We start from the raw sequence: 17,820 nt of genomic DNA, 5'->3' as shown, positions 1-17,820 counted from the left end.
TCAAACTTCAAGACATTGTTAATTTCAACAGCTCCGTCAGCAATACTCGTAGCTCAGCGGAAAAGTGTTTACTTTAGACGCTGTAGACCCGGGTTCGATACACCTACCAGTGTATGGATTTTTTTGGGTTTTGTAAAGTTAAAGGAAATTTCTAGTAAGTTCAGGATCAAATCGAACAGAAAAAAAGGGATGGAAAATGTGTAAGCAGGATAAAAATAGTTAAAAGAATTTTCTAGTACAATTTAAATTTAAAGATGGAATGGGAGAATCATTTTGAAAATAGAACGGATCCGGGGGTATATAAGCCGTACTAAGCATGGCCTACGGCAGTTCTAGTTCTGACTCGAAAGTGTAAAGAAGAAGAAGAAGAAAAGAAGAAGTAGTGAAAAGTGGAAGTGTTCTAAGAAGAAGAAGACAGAAGAGAAGTAGTGTTCGGTGCAGTGTGACGCGTTGAAGGTACCGCCGCCCACAAGAGGAACAGCGGCAGACCGGCGAAGTGCAAGTTCAGAAAAAGTGAACGCAAATAAAGACTCGTTCCTATAAGCGGAGTATTATTTCCAATCCCTGACCCACTCCCGTGTCAATATCAACCAACATGCCTATAGTCAAGGCAAATCAACTGAATCTGCCCTTTACTGCGTAACATCACTTGTAGGTAAAGGTCTATCACGCAAACAATCAACTTTAGGTGCATTTATTGATATTGAAGGCGCCTTTGACAAAACTCCTTTTACTAGCATAGGCCGAGCGCTAGCTGAACACAATGTCGATCCTACAATTGCCGGGTGGATAGACAACATGAGGCACAGAGCGATACGTTTTACTGTGAACACCAGCACAAGATGTGTGGTGGCAACTGGATGCCCACAAGGAGGGGTACTCTCACCACTCCTTTGGAACCTTGTGGTGGACGAGCTCATCGTGGAGCTAAACAGAAAGAAACTATACATAGTAGGTTATGCGGACGATCTCGCCATTCTAATAACATGTCCATTCGAGAATGTCCTATGTTATCTCATGAGATCTGCTTTTAAGATAATCGAAAAATGGTGCACACAACATCGGCTAACCGCTAATCCATCAAAGACTGAGCTAACACTTTTCACTAACAAACGCAATTTTAGCAATCTTACGTTACCAAAGTTGTTCAATACCGAGATAAGCCTTACTAAAGAAGTTAAATACCTGGGGGGTCCTACTGGACAGTAAGCTGCTTTGGAATAAACACATAGACCACAAGCTTGAAAAAGCATGTATAATATTTTGGCAGTGTAGAAGACTCGTAGGGAGAACCTGGGGTCTTGCTCCAAAGATATGTAAATGGCTATATACAGCAGTTATTAGACCAATTATCACCTACGGAGCAATAGCTTGGTGGCCCAGGACAGAGCTAACAACCGTACAAACCAAGCTGCAGCGATTCCAACGGCTGGCCTGCACAGCCATAACTGGTTGCATGCGCAAAAGGAGGACTCCGCGCCGTGATATTAGCAAGTGAAGCACCTTTATGCTAGTGTGTGTGCGGTTACGGGGTATACCAGATACACAATTTTTTCTCCCTTAAATAATCATATATCCACAAATACTTTTATAGTATTGTTTTTAAACTTTTTCACAACGCACGACGGCATTTTTAAAATATTTTATTGCGACGCAAACTGATCTGTCACAGACGATGGCAAATTTCATAATGGCGGCCGATCGGCTTGTATTAGTGTAAGTGTATGCGTACGGGTATGTATTTACACGTTTACCGGCTTGTTTTGGTGCCTCACTGTTATATAAGGTGACACGGAGTCCTTCTTATTTTAAGTAAACGCCTGGGCGAGGTCTCCTCCGGCTGCCAACGCTGCCACAGAGGCCACTCCCGCGGCCCCCGCGCCCCTCCGGCCACCGCTAGCGTCCCGCCCGGCGGCGTCAGTCCCGCGACCGAGGCCACCGGCGCCCGCGTCCGCGGCAACAGGTAACCAAGGCGGCAGCGCCTTTGCCTTCATGTTCGAGCTGTCAGAGCTGTTCGACATAGATGAAATCACAGCCCTGGCCAGCAGGCTCGAGGCTGTCCGGGACGACCCGCCGTCACTCCTGCAAGTTATGGCAGACAACGCCAAAATTTTCCGAGCCCTCACCGATATAGGGCGAAAGTATAAAAACATTCGCGATGCCTAATCACGTAAGCGGACGGGTTAAACCACATACGCTCCGTATAGCGTATTTTAAAGCCTCAACTAGACTTGGTGAAGGAGTTCGCTCACGAACATCAATTAGACCTATTCTTAGTGCAAGAGACATTTCTAAAACCACGTATACGCGATCCGCGTATCGCTAATTACACCTTAGTCAGAAATGATCGCACCACCCGTTTTTCACGAATTAGAGTCAGACCACCGGCCCTTCGTCCTAAATCTAGGCCCACCGGTTAACTTTCAACCACCGACGAAAACAGTGATCGACTGGCAACAGCTGGAAAAGGATCTCGAGTCTATCAATTCCGACGACCTTGACCTTATACCGGACGTCATCTACTCGGTCGACACGGCTCACAGTGCTATCTCTCATGTGACGTCACATATACAGAACAGGATCAAGGCCTGCTCCAGGCAGGTTCCGACGATGCAACCGCATCGCCTAAACCTGCCTCCAGAGGTCAGGAACTTACTCACACAGAAGCACAGAGCCACTAGACTTTACGATAGGTATCCGTCGGTCGAGAATAGACGCCACCTCCGCTACTTACAGCGGGTGGTACGGGAACGTATCACGGAACTCCGCGGCGAACGGTGGGACCGCTTGCTCGGCAACCTTAAGCCATCACATGTGGCTTTCTGGAAGCTGCCTCGCGCATTCAAACAGGAGCCGCCCACTTTCATGCCTCCTTTGGACAGACCGGGACTGCAGCCGGCGCTCGATGACGATGAGAAGGCTGAATGCCTCGCCGATAGTCTCGAGAGTCAGTGCTCTCCAAATGCAGCAGCCGACCCGACACACGTTGACGAAGTTGATCGTGAAGTTGAACGTCGCTCCGCTCTGAGCCCTTCAGGCGATGTAATAAAACCCACCTCTTACGAAGAGGTGAAGCTAGTCATTAAGGAGCTTCACTCCAAGAAGGCCCCGGGGTCCGATACTATAAACAATAGGGTTCTTAAAATCCTACCCTCGACTCTTATTACTTTATTGGTTACCATTTTTAATATTCTATTGTCTAATAGCGCGTTCCCCGAACAATGGAAGGATTCCATTGTTATCGGTATCCCAAAACCCAATAAACCTAAAGCTAATCCGAGTAGCTATAGGCCTATTAGCTTAATTAACTCGATCGGGAAACTTTACGAAAGATTAATTCTGGCGCGTCTTAATCATTACATCGCGGAGCTTAACCTGATACCCGACATACAGTTCGGATTCAGAACCGCTCACTCGTGTCCCCAGCAGGCTCACCGACTCACCGAGTACATTCTCATACGGCGTCAATTTCACGCTACCACGGCAGCCGTGTTTTTCGATGTCGCGAAGGCATTCGACAGGGTATCGCACAACGGCTTAGTATTCAAGCTGTATCAACTGGGAGTGCCAGACAGGCTCGTGCGCATCATACGAGCCTACCTTACTGATCGCTCCTTCCGATATCGAGTAGAGGGCACCCTATCCTCACTCAGACCCATCAGGTCTGGCGTGCCACAGGGTTCGGTCCTCTCTCCCACTCTTTTCTCGCTCTTCACGAGCGACATTCCCAAGTTCCGAGTGTCCAGCTCGCTCAGTACGCTGACGACACGGCACTCTACTTTGGCTCCAACCGCTCAACCTTGAGCAAGAACTTTAAAGTGCTTCAAGCCGCCGTCGATGAACTAGGCAACTGGTTCAGAAAATGGCGGATTGAAGTGAACCCCACCAAGAGTGCAGCGGTACTCTTCGGTAACGCGAATAGCATCCGCGCTAAAAAACAACCGACCGACGTTATTAAACTGTATGAAACACCCATTCCGTGGGTGAATGATTACAAATACTTAGGAGTCACATTCAACAGCAATATGAACTTCAAGAAACATATTGATACGGTATGCAATAGAGCCCGATTTGTCCTCAGTCGCCTTTATCCACTTGTGTGTGGGCGAAGCAAACTTCCGCTCAAACACAAAGTGACGCTGTACAAAACCATCGTACGGCCCATACTGTCATACGCAAGCGTCGTTTTCGCGCACACCCGACCGAGCTACTTACGTCGTTTGCAAGTAGTTCAAAATAAATTCACGCGCATGGCAACCGGAGCCCCGTGGTTCATCCGAAACGTTGACCTTCACCGCGACCTAGAGCTTCCGACGATAGCTCAACACTTTAAAGAGAGCTCGCGACGCTTCTTTGACAAGGCGCCTAACCATCCCAACATCTTGGTTAGGAAGGCATGCGGGTACACCCCCCTTCGTCATAGTCTCAACCCAATAAGACGTCCCAGACACGTAACGGTAGACCCGGATGACGACATCACCATCGCGAACGCGACACCCACACAAACACCGACACAGACACGCACACACCGCCTTCGCAGGCGTAGGCGCGGTCAACCACCGCAAACCACTGGCACTCGTCACTCTGACGATGGCCAGCGGCCCGCACCTTAGATACACCACACATTGTTTTGATACCCGACGAGACGTTAGTCCTCGTCCTGTAATCGTTTCACTACACTCACTCACACACGGACTGACTGACGGACTGACATACACCACTTACACAACCACAAACACACTCCACAAACAGACACAAACACAAACATACATGCACACTAACATTTACACAACTTACACACATGCAAACATACATACATACAATCATAAACATATACACACACACTTACATACATTACACTAAACATCACCACACTCGCCGGCGAGTGTGTTCTTCTCATCTTTTCATCTTCATTTTCATTTTCATTCTCTCTCCTTCCCACAAGCACACAGCCGGTCTGAGGTTCGAGTCTCCTTAGGAGACGCCCCGCGACTGTTGTTGCGTAGTCTTTGCGGCCTCCACGGCCCACGTCCTACTTCGCTGTGAAAGCCAGGGCTGCTAACAGCACAGAGGAGGTTTTAGTCGGTATGGGGCGTCCGCTTACGCGGACACTCGAGTCCGACATATTACGCCCCGTTCCGGGGCGTAAATACGTAACAGTATTTCCTCCTCTCAAAAAAAAAAAAAACTTATTTTACTCGTCCGTGCGTTCAGTTAGTAGCTCCGGTAAGGAGTTGTTCTGTGGTTAGTACCTAGTCTGTGTTTGTTGTGTGTTTAATTGTTTATAATTTTAAATTAACATAATATCTGCCTTGTTAATTGTATTTTGTATGGATACAATAATTAATAGTGCAATTTCTTAAAAGTTTTTTGTTGGTACGTACAGATTAAAAAGTTTGGAATGTGAAGAGAATAGAAATAGAACGTATTAACGAGTAATAAAGTAGGTAAAATAGGATGTTCGAACCTCTTATAATACTATAATATCATTGTGTTCGAAGAAAACCTGTATAAAAATTATTGTCTCTACCTACTAATTTGGACATCCGAAGTATTCCGCAGTTCCGCACTTCTAAAAAATGCTTAGTTTAAATTGCTGCAGAAACTATACCGTACTACCTACATAATATTATTATAATGAGTAGATGAGTATGTTATGTTTACTAGTATTACAATCAAAGTTTTCGTATTGCTTATATGCCTTAAATTTATTGCTTTAATGTTATTATTTCAGAATACCGACATTTTCAAACAATAAAATAAAGTAACAAGGGCAAATAGACACAATGATTAAGAGTGGTGAACAATTAAGTGCAGCACAAAAGGCACGGGCTGAGAGCAACCGCCAAAAAGCCAAAGCTCTACAAGAAGCTCGTCTTGTAAAGACCAATATAAAGTTAGTATATCTCAACATATTACTATAATTATTATTGGTATATTATTATGGGGCAGTTTAGTTCCTAATAATCATAATAACATCTTTGCACTGCATAAGAGGGCTACTTGCACAATATACTTATGCTTGCGGTTGAGTCATGTGCCGGGTTGTGTCCCTCCCATCCCTCAAATATGTGTGTAGGGACCAATGGCTGCTCCATGTGTCAACTCGTGAAAGAGTACTGCTAATAAATCATAGTATTTGTTGGATGCAATTACTTATTATGACAGTAATCATGATCATCATGTAGAAGAGGTTGGTAATTTAAACACACTTAAAAATGAAATACATATCTGGATTTTACAGTTTCCACTAATAATTATTATTATATTTAATACAATTTGGGCAGTGTTACCCCTTAGAATTCACAATATGTAATTATTAATTGGGATATCTTATGACAGTACATCCAAAGCATCCTTACACAAACAATACTCGTAATTTCAATATCTAAAGGTTGACACATCCAATATAACTGATAATTTATATTTATTCAATTTGTTCTTTACTTTTTATGAACAAATTGAATAATTATACTTTTGATGAAATATTTTATATTAAAAACTAACTTTGAACTCAATTCATATCTTGGATGCAGCACCTTACAAACTTATTTGTTATGTATATTACAGCCATAGTTAAACACTATTGATTGAAAAGAGTGGCTAATGAGCTTGTTGGTTCTTCTCTCTCGATCTCTATTTTCCCTGAACATAATATGGTAGATTCAGTAATTTAAAAGAAATATTTATAGTTACAATTCAAAAGCACTTAGCCTGATTGAATAAGGTTTATTTGCCTTTGACTATACTTTCCTTGCACTTTTATAAATTAAGAGAACTTGAAAAAAATAAACAAACAAGTTGTTGCAAGAGAATGTGGGTGGTGGTGATCACTTAACACCAGATGACCTGTATGCTTTTTTGTCTGTCCTTAGTTTGTCCTCCTTTTCCATAAAAAAAAAATAATTATTGCCACTCAATATTGAGTTTGAATATATATTCTTGATCATATAATATAATATTATGTACATAGAAATTGTAATAATAGTAATGTGTCAACCAGGAAGGAACATAAACTTGTTATGTCTAAAGATTTCTTTTACCATCACTCCGGAAAAGGTTAAGCTTTTATGAGAAGAAATGGCAAGAAACTCATTGCTACTCTTTTAAATAAACATTTACAGTTTTATCATTTTACAAATAATTTCAATTACAATATAACATGTAAGTGATTCATCTATATTACTAATAATACTACTTGGTTATATTGAGTTAGTAAGTATTTTGTTAGGTTATTGATGTTTTGAACTAGAACAGGATCTCAGGTAATGTACAAAATATGTGTGTTGTATAATTCAAAAGTAACAGCATTAATAATTGTCTAAATGAGACCACACACATATAGTAAACACTCCTCATGCCATTTAATGAATCAAATTTATTGTAATGAAATTTATCTAACAAAAAATCCTACTGAACTTCTTGTCCCTGTCCTCAGGGGTCTTAGGTAAGTATATCTTTTTGAATGGGTGCAGGGTGCTAGATTTTGATATCCAATAAGTGATTTTAAAACCCTTTTTTAACCGACTTCAAAAAAGGAGGAGGTTCACAATTCGTCGGCAGGCCTGTCTCACTCCCCGTGTAGGTATCGAAATCGTAAGTACGTGCGGCGGTTCCTATACAGTATGCACGCGCGAGTTTTGTTCACCTTCTTCACTGTTCCGACTGATCTTTTAAAAATGGACAAACATAAAGAAAAGCAAAGCATGTTAAGGGTCATTGCGATCCATATTTAAATTTTTTAAGCTTCCTAAAGACCCTGCAACAATCTAATTTATAGTGATTATTATTCTAATGAAATTACCATTCATGATAGCTATTTATTTCCTATGCTAAGTAGGTATTACTATGATGTGGTCCTCCAACACATACATTACTATCTGCAACTAATGTAGGTTTGACAACGAATGAATATTGCTTTAAAATTACGACTACATACCTATTTATATTATAGAAAAATCTAAGTAATTTTTAAAAGTTGACCTTATAGGTAGGTACAATTTTAGGTAAAGAAGAAAAGCCTATTGTCGTTAGAATAGGTAAGAATCACGCAAAGAAAGAGGCAAAGGCAATTCTAGGTGAATAATAATTTAGTTTAATAGTTCTGTGCGATCTGAATTACACTTTATTGTATGGCGGCAAGAGTTCCTGTTTCTTTTAGTAATTGATTCTATGGAGTGAACCTTCTGTACGTGAGCCGCCTGGACTCACACTCCAACAAATTAATAATTAAGCTGTTGTGCAGAAGTTCTGTGGCTCGTCCAGTTCTGATAAATTTCCTTTATACTAAAATTGTCCGTCTTCGATTTTTATCACGCCTTATTTCCACAACGCATTGAAAATTGTGCGTTTTCCACCCACGAATATAGATAGCACCAGTATTAAGACACTATTAGTATCATAATCCTCTATAAAGCTAAGAGACTCTGACGCCACGCTTCCAACTACTACTTTAAAACTAAACCACCGAGAAGTACTTTGCTATATTGAAACATTTGAACTTTTTAACTTGCACACTTTATCATAATAATCTTTGCACTATTGCTGTTCTCCCAAAGCATGTATTGCTCAATTAGCATGCAACTGACGTATGGCTTCACTTTTATTCTCCTGATCTTTTTTGTGTTACATAGACAGCATTACTACTTTACATATAGTGATTACTTTTTTCTCAGTCATCATTCGTTCGGCATTCGAAATTTTCAACCGCGTATTCAAGATAATATAAGAATTTGCAGTTCAAATTTTTGAATATGATGAGGAGTCTCCATTTGCTATGACATTGCCATTTATTATACCGTATATTGTTAAGATCCTCACAAATTATTTCAGACTACATGCTTGATGCAGAGCCCTTGAAATTTTGGTAGCATGTTGAAAGTGTGTTGCTTGCTAAAAACATTTCGCCAATTATAACTGCAGCACCTAACAGAGTTCAATAATTGTCACCACACTCCGTGGCACTCCAACAAAAAATAAGATTATTATTCAGTGCAGTCCAATAAAGTAATTTACACCTAAAATTCTGCGACCAGTCAAAGGTACAAAAGTTTCTTGATCTATTTTCTCAACCAAATACGTTTATCGTATATCGTACAGAGAATGATTCGATAACAATGTCGCTAGTCGACATCATCTGATCATCATTGAATGCGAAATAACGTTTAATTTCGAAAAAGTGTGTTCCACTATTTTGTTCCGTAGATTTGTAAAACTATAAGCATTTTTTTTACAATATAAGTACTTATCTGTAACGGTCTCTCTTACAATACTGTCACGTTTTAGTTCTGTGAGCCAACATTAGTGTACCATGAAAGACAGCAATATACTATTACTATAAGTAAAAGATCGGGACGATACGAACCAAACAACGCCAATAATGAGTACATTAAGGCGCTATAAAATACTTTGGCTGTATGTAGCGTGATAATATAATATGTACCCTATATCTCGACTTCTTGTTAATATCCATGCAAAATTTAAATTATCCATTAGACATATACACAGACAATAATTATATAAAGTTCTTTTTTGGATTCAGCATTGTTTGTAGAACACAGAGCAAGTATTCTTTAAAAATATATTGAATGTACAGTTTTGTACTTAGTTTTGAATTTAGTGTATTATAATATCTAAAGATAAAACACATCATAATAGGGAAATGAGTAAAGACTGGCTATATGCACATGCCGTCACATACAAATCAAATTAACATAATGAAGGTTTCACGCCGGACGTAATAGTCTGGCTAATAGGTTTCGTTATCTATTGCACTTGTTAGCCATTTTCACAAATAATTATTGTTGGTAATTGTATCGCAAGTGCAGCTGTTGTGGCGGCACTCGTCCGACGTCGATGACGTCTGCGGCCGGACTGACGAATGACGGCGTCACAGAGTACGCCGTATTTTTGTTAGTTAAAATTTTATAAAAAGACCCTGTAATTTTTTTTAAGTTTTTATTAATGAATTCACTAGTTTGATTAATAAATAAAACCTTAGTAAATGTTCTAAAAATTGAAACAAGTATGAAGTAAGCCTTTAGGCTTTTAGATATTTATTCAAAAAAGGAGGTAAAACTTTAAAATTATATAGCTGGATATAGGTATTTCACGAACCGATAGCGTCTTAAACCGCGGAACGGTCAAATGAGCTCTACTAACTACTCTATAAACGTTGAAGTTTTATATTTGTTATACGATACGATAAACCATAGTTGCCAGTTAAAAAATGGCAAGCAGAGGTTGCCATGATTTTAAAAAACCTATCTCGCTCTAGGTAAGTGTGAATTAAGTAAGTGTAAGTGTAACTGAATGACTAGCATTCATGGTCATGAAATAAATAGCAATAGTAGTAAGTTAGGTTTATCGTAACTAGTAAATATAAAACTTCAATTTTGAATTTATAAAAAACAGATGACTATAAATAATTAACAATAAAGTACCTAATAGTTTACACCTGGCAACCTTTATGTTGCGGCTGACTGAGAGCTGGCAACTATTTTTTACTTTATTTACTTTAAAATGACGCACAATTTATTAACCCTACAGTGGTCGCGCTTATGATCATACCATTAAGGTCGCGCGGATGACAGGCGTCATCCATTTACTTAGAACGATTAATAATAATATTATCAGTACTTAGTTTCTATTTATTTATTGGATATAATAAAAATTTAATAACTAACATAACAGATGAAAAAAGTAATAAAAAATTCTTATATTTTTGCAAATTAGGATCAGAAAACCAAGTCTTTATAAATTCTTTGGAACAGAAATCAAATTTTTATAAACTAAACTACTATAAGAATTAAGAAAAAGGGTCTTAGGTGTAATTTTCCTAACTATTGCACATATACTTGCAATAATCTTGGCAAGTAAATTTGCCGCAGGTTTGGCAAGATATACGTGTGTTTTTATTGCATTTTCTTCCGCACAAAAACCAGTGACCATGCGTGCCTTCACGACGGGTACTTACTACTTCTCGTGGTTGTTCTTCTAACGTTCATTTCCCAAGAAGTCATTCCTGTAATACTTACGTTGCTCAATCAGTATGCGCTTATTTGTAGAATTAGTAATCATAGTACTAATTCCATCATTGAGAAAGATAGACATACAATCCGTTGGTGCAGTTTTTTATTTTGCTTTTTGTTGAGGACCACATCGAACACGAACAATATTATGTTGATGCATGAAAAGGTGAAATCGAAGTTGTTCTTTTAGCCATCTAGTATTATCAACACCTTGATAATACTTGATGGCTAAAATAATTGTTATATAATCATCATCATCAGAAACATGATGTGCAGAGCTTGCATATCCGTCTAAAGCATGATTGACATCATCTTCTATGTCCGAATTTTTGATGTAGACTTCAACGTGATCAGAATTTTCGTCATCTGATCACGGAGTACCCTCTAACTCGTCTTCATCTTCCTCCAACAGCCATAATTCCATTCACCGGTTTTGTTGCCACAATCGGGTCTAAAACAATGATATTTAAAAGTATAGATAGGTTACGTAGACAAAATTTGGTGTTTGAAAATGGTACACTAACGCACACATGAATAATTTAACATTGCAATAGCACATTACGATTACACGTCAAAGAAGAAAAAGAGATAAATCTAATTTGCTAATTGCTTCGTATTTGTATAGAAAAAATACAGTTAATTCATCAGATATGATTTTTTATACCATGATTTAAATTACGATTCATTCATGAGTTCATGTAGTAAAGCTATAAAGTAGTAAAACTGGCTTGAAATTAGGTAGATAATGTGTCATTGATTTAATACAAAAATAATTTAATATTGATTATAATATATACCCACATTGATGATATCAATTATTTATACATAAAATAATAAAAAAAACATACAGACACCAAAACAAAACCGAAAGGTATCTACAGTAAGGGTCCCATTTTTACAATTTTACTAACGACGGCTCCCAAAAAGTTTTAAGATTACAATTGTTATTTTTTGTATCTTATAATAATATTATTTATGAATGTCTTTTTGTTGAGGTGTTATTACAATAAGGTAATGGGAGAAGAAGAAAATGATCCATTGAATCTTCTGCAGTTAGCAAGGAATATACTGAAAAGGACAGTGTTACTGAAAAAACTCCTACGTAAACAAATAGCACTCACTGTCTACATCCGCTACCTACCCTAAAACTACTTTTAGTAGTTTGATAGTTCAGCTACCTATATACGCACTTGTTAATTAATAGTTATTTATGCAACTGTTGTGTAATAAGGTGTATTAAAACACGAATGTGGATTTATCTCACGAGGCGAAGCCGAGTGTGATAATAATATCACATGAGTGTTTTAATACCTAATTATCAACAGTTGCATACAAGACTTTATCTACACCCAAAATATGAATCCTCTAAAAGATTCTGAAACAGTTAGCTTACTGCTAACATTAAATCAGCCAGTCCTAGTAGTACTCTTATATCATCCATTACTGATTATATACAAATAAACCAAGTATTAATGAAACAATTATTTATTTTAGTAGTATTTTACATTTTATATAGTGCAATAATTAAAATTCACTTGAATATTATGTTCTTTTGGAAATTAATCGCTCATTTTTTGTAAACAAAACAATAAAAATATCGAAGAAAAATGGCGGGGATTCGAATAAACTACTTTTTTTTACGGCGCGCGACGTTTTGGTAGTGTGGAACGGGCGTAAACCAAAATGATCTTTTTTTTTAAATACATACAGATGCCACGCATCGAGCAATAAGAATGTGGCTGTCTGTTAAAACTCTTTAGGCCTGAAGGGAATGAAAAAAAAAATAGGAGTGTTGTTATGAAATTCAGTACAACATTACAACACTCTTTTGGATGACGTAATGGTTATTAGAACATTGGGTGTTTTAATGTTGGCAATAAGCTAACTGTTTCAGAATCTTTAATAGAGGATTTAAAGCATGGGTGTAGATAAAAATTATTACATTACGTATTACATTCACTGCAACAACGACTTTTTTACCATTTCCTAAAATATTCTACCTGGATCATCCCGCAACAGACAGCAACAATATTTTGTCATTTCTGTACGTTAATCTATGATCGGCTTGGCGGCGATCGGCGTTGTCATGGTGACTTGCATTTATTTTGTTAGATAAATAATGAAATCAAATAAAATTTTATAATTCATGATTTCTTAACTGTGGTATGTAATTCTATGATTTTTTTTACTTTCATAATTAGTGCATCTTCCCATAACACAAGACGGCATTTTAATGTTGTACCTATATCAAATTATTATCAAGTAAGCAATTCTGTCAACAACAAACGCGTGTGTACCGTTTTCGTATCGAGAGAGCGACTACGACCAAAGAAACCAATTGACTCCATTTAGGCGATTGATTTTCGGCGCGCTAGTGACATATCTGCCTCTTTTAATATTATGATATCATTGGTCTAAAATAGAAAAAGGATTGTGTGGTTTTATGAAAACACGGTAATAGTGAAACTTTTTTTCACATTATAGACATTTACTAAAAAAAACTAAAAATTTTTGGAATAATATTTACATTAAATACTGACAAAAACAAACAAAATAGCGTGGATCACTGGCACAAATGAGTTATAATGTATACACTACACGGTCAGCTGCTGCGAACTACACACGTCACGCGACATGCAATACACAGACAAAAAAGTTTGAGACGATGTAATAAAAGTTTCACTTTAAAAATAACAATCACATAGCATAAAAGTATGAACAATAGGTTATTTCATTAAATTGAATAACGTTTATTACTAAGGATGCTATAAATACTACAAAACAAGAATATTGTAATATTGTAAACATATAGTATAAAATACTCACGTCAGCAGTCGCGCGGATGACATGCGTCCTCCACCCACAATTTCGAACTACTCCTGACTTATCCGGGCCATTCCAGGGTATCACGAAGCTTATCATAGGAATTACTAAACTCAGCGCCTAATATTATGATGCGATGATCTTGTAATATTAATCTAAGCGACTAACTATATCTCTATAGGCATGTAGTTGAAGTAGTTTTTTTCTCGAAAGGGATCAACGCAATCAAAGGAGTTTTAACTTTAATAATGGCCACGTGAGCGACTGAGATGTGTGGGTGCGTTCAGCTAGCTAGTATGTTACGCAGGCAAGACGCGGCGGGCAGCAAGAGCCTGGTGCTGGGCGGACAGCGGGTGCTGGACTCTGGCGGCGGGTTCCTGGTGGAGGCGGCGGACGAGGGTCGGCCGCGGCCGGTTAGGGACGCGGCGCCCGTCGTGCTCCGTGATGAGCAGCCTCGCTGCATGGTGTGCCACCTGCCCTTCCCGCAGTCATATCTGTTTGATACCTTTGATTACAGTGTGTGTGATCAGTGTAGGTCAGTATACTTCGTGTAACTCTTATTTAATATTATATACATTTTTGACCGCGGTATATTCCATTACACTTGTTTCGTTAGTACATTATTCTGTACAGCTAAGTCTGAAACCTTTTAAATTCGGTCGTTAATATAAATGATCCCAACTTACTTTGGTCGATATAATCTACACCTTGAAGCTTATCGATACCGAAAAAAAAAAAGTCGAGTTGGAGGAAAAAAGAGTGCAGAGAAGATCGGGTTTCTGTATTGCCGGGCCAGGTTGTCATTCCTCATGTGCAGCGGCGGCAGGAACGACTGGTTGAAGTACTGACACAATTTTGTAACAAATACATTACAATTATTATTAACAATAACATTTTCGATTGATGACTTTAAAATGTGAATTTTTAGTGTTTCTTGAATTAAAATGATTCTGTTATTCAATATTTGTATCGTTTTAATAATTTTTAATTTTTACCTGTTTGTATAGCATTGGAATATTTTTTTCAAACAAACTTTAGTGCACGTGTTGATAAAACAATTCTTTGCTGACTGAAGTTGCGTCAAAAATTGTCTTATTTGTTATAAGTACTATTGTTTATTATAATGTGTTAAGAAAAGGTACTGAATAAAACACGAAAAAAATAATTATTGATTTATAAGTCAAGATAGTTTATTTTATATTTTTTATTTAAAATAATAAATTAATTAACAAGCTAAAATCGATATTTTTAAAAAGAAAAAGTAGAGAACCTCATTATTACAACACTGATAATAAGTTTGTTTGAATAATTTATATGATGCCGCATTTTATTATAGCGGAACATGTAATTTGTGATTTTTTAAAATTTTTTATTTGTGTAATTTTTGATTTTTATTTTTATGAAGAATTTAAAAGAGTAAAAGGGTAATTACAGAAGAACAAAAAGCTACCATAGATACCGTCCCACAAGAAGGCAAAATCAAAATGAAGTCCGTTTGTAACTTAATAAAATATTTTAGGTGTATAATAAAACTTCTAACGAAATAACAACTTTTTATTGTGTTTTTATTTACTTATTATACTAATAACTTACACGTGAAAAGTGCACTACCCTTAATGTATGATTCCTACATCACATAACAACACGAAGCCATTTTAAATTGAAAAATCCCTGTTTAGTATGTTCTAAAAAACTCGTCTGACAGGGATTCAATCCCGCTATTAGGTTAGGTGAAGAAGCATTAAAATTATTGTTTTTATCAAATAATAGTATTTAAACACGCTTCATATATTGGATGCAGCACCTTACAAATTAATTTGTTTTGTATTTTACAGCCATTGTTAAAATGGGTATTTTATTTTTTATTTGATTGAAAAGAATGGCCGTTGAGTTTCTTGTATATTCTTCTCATGAGCTCAACTTTTTCCGAATATATGGTAGATTTAGTAATATATAAGAAATATTTATACTGACGATTCAAAAGAGTTTAATTAAAAGTCTAATAATTAAATAAAGTTTATTTGTCAATAAACATTAGAGATTAGGTAAATTATTTAAGTAGATAAGGAAGAGGAACGGCTCAAGATAGACCCTTGTGGTATACCCCTTATAGAAAGGAGCTCCAGGAGATATTCTGCCATTCATATAGACTTTCATAGTGTATCTCTAACATCTAAGGCCGTTGGTAGTGATTGCAATAGTCGTAATATGATCCTTCCTATCATAGATATCTTAGTTCCTATAATCTCTCTTATTCTTATTATTTCCATAACTTCGGGCCAATTTCCTGTAGCCGGAAAGACGCTTATCTAATTCCAACAAATATTTCTAAACCATCATAATTTTTCTGACTATCGCCCCATATTTATACTAACATAATATCTTTCCATGGTGCTTGAACGCTTAGTCCACCAACAATTCTCCATATTTATTAATAAGCACAGTGTTCTTAATCCTATCCAATCAGATTTTCGTCCAGGACATAGTACGCGTAAGCGCGTACAACATCTTCCTTAAAGGCCGCCAACGCTCCTGTGATTCCTCTGGTGTTGCAAGAGATTGTGGGCGGCGGTGATCACTTAAAAACAGGTGACCCGTACGCTCGTTTGTCTTCCTATTCCATAAAAAATATAGTACGACTACTGCGCTTATTAAAATGACCAATGATATTCGACGTGGCACGGATAAGCCATACCTCACTTAAACTACTCGACTTCAGTAATGCCTTCTGCACTGTTGACTTTGATATATTGCTGAGCCTGTCGAGTTCCATCAACGTATCTCCAACTGATACGGTGGGTTCGAAGCTAATTATGTGGGAGTCGGCAAAGGACTAAGATGAAGTTTGAAAAGTGACAATTATCTGTTCGAACAGAGACGACGACGATCGGCACTCCCTGATGACCCGCACGGAGGCCAAGACGGAGTTCCTGCTGAAGGACTGCGACCTGGACTCGCGGCCGCCGGCGTTGCGCTGCGTGCGGCGTCGGAACCCGCACCGCGCGCGCTTCGCCGACATGCGGCTGTACCTGCGCGCGCAGGTGGAGCGGCGCGCGCTCGACGTGTGGGGCTCGCGGGAGGCGCTCGAGGAGGAGCGCGAGGCGCGGCGCCGGCGCAGCGAGCGAGCCGGCGACACGGCCGCGCGGCGCCGCCTGCGCGCGCTGCGCATGGACGTGCGCTCGGCGCTCTACGACCGCAGCACGCGCGCGCACGAGCACGCGCTGGGCGAGGAGACGCACGACGCCGAGCGCGACCTCTACTGCCGCGCCTGCGCCTGCGGCTACGTGCAGACCTACGAGAAGATGTGACGAGAGCTTCCCGGACACTTCGTCGACAGCCGTCGTAGCAGGTGTGTCACGAGTGACTTGGAGCAATCTCGCCCGGATTTGGATTGATAAACATTATAGGCATTTAATAATTGTTGCTAATTTTTTATTAATTCATGTAGGTATTCGTGATATTATTTTAATTACAATAAAACATATTACATTATCGCAATAACGTATATAAGTTGGGTAGTTTTATTTATTTTTTCAGGAAATAAAACGGTTACACTGCAAGTGTTGTAATTGTACTTACTTACTCAATAAGTACATACTTTATAAAAATCTATAGCTCCCCAAACTAAATTTATAACTAAGTACTTAATTTATTAACAATGTATATTAATTATTATACAAATTACTACATATAAAATAACTAAATATCATATATGACGAGAAAAGAACCTCTGTATTGTTTTTAAAAGGTGTGACGTCATTACTGTTGACATCACAATTGCTATCTTGCTGAAGATCACTCATTGGTTGTTACATAAATACAAATGCTATAATTATAACTGAGGGTTCTCAGTGGTTCCCGTAGAGTTCTTGGAGATTCTCATAGGTTCTCGTAGAGTTCTCGTTGAAGTGCACCGAAATTTTCTGCATCGTCTCCATCATTTTCATCAAGAAATGACTTGGTATCC

At 38.3% G+C, this 17,820-nt stretch overlaps 1 protein-coding gene across 5 annotated transcripts; it reads left to right on the top strand.

Annotated features, from left to right (window-relative positions):
* Positions 1-4,859: 4,859 nt before the first annotated feature.
* LOC126976356 (DNA repair protein complementing XP-A cells homolog) lies at positions 4,860-17,363 on the top strand. 5 transcript variants are annotated; one of them, XM_050824659.1, is made up of 4 exons: positions 4,860-5,244; positions 5,735-5,896; positions 14,161-14,388; positions 16,729-17,363. In XM_050824659.1, the coding sequence occupies exons 2-4, from the start codon at positions 5,787-5,789 to the stop codon at positions 17,159-17,161; spliced, it is 771 nt and encodes a 256-aa protein (XP_050680616.1). In that variant the 5' UTR covers positions 4,860-5,244; positions 5,735-5,786; the 3' UTR covers positions 17,162-17,363. The 5 variants fall into 5 exon arrangements, with proteins under 5 accessions (XP_050680616.1, XP_050680614.1, XP_050680613.1 ...); XM_050824657.1 differs by having other exon boundaries at positions 5,233-5,376; XM_050824656.1 differs by lacking the exon at positions 4,860-5,244 and adding an exon at positions 5,262-5,443.
* The last annotated feature ends 457 nt before the right edge of the window (positions 17,364-17,820 follow it).

The sequence above is a fragment of the Leptidea sinapis genome, chromosome 40 (genome assembly GCF_905404315.1).
Source record: "Leptidea sinapis chromosome 40, ilLepSina1.1, whole genome shotgun sequence".
NCBI lineage: Eukaryota > Metazoa > Arthropoda > Insecta > Lepidoptera > Pieridae > Leptidea > Leptidea sinapis.
The sequence above is the reverse complement of the archived record's forward strand: the minus strand, read 5'-3'. Positions and strand labels throughout refer to the sequence as shown.

Bases quoted from the DNA above. Each gene is read 5' to 3' on its own strand.
- LOC126976356 (XM_050824659.1), top strand. From the start codon at position 5,787: ATGATTAAGAGTGGTGAACAATTAAGTGCAGCACAAAAGGCACGGGCT. The intron at 5,897-14,160 runs GTTAGTATATCT...TATGTTACGCAG, and splicing joins CTTGTAAAGACCAATATAAA to GCAAGACGCGGCGGGCAGCA. The intron at 14,389-16,728 runs GTCAGTATACTT...CTGTTCGAACAG, and splicing joins AGTGTGTGTGATCAGTGTAG to AGACGACGACGATCGGCACT.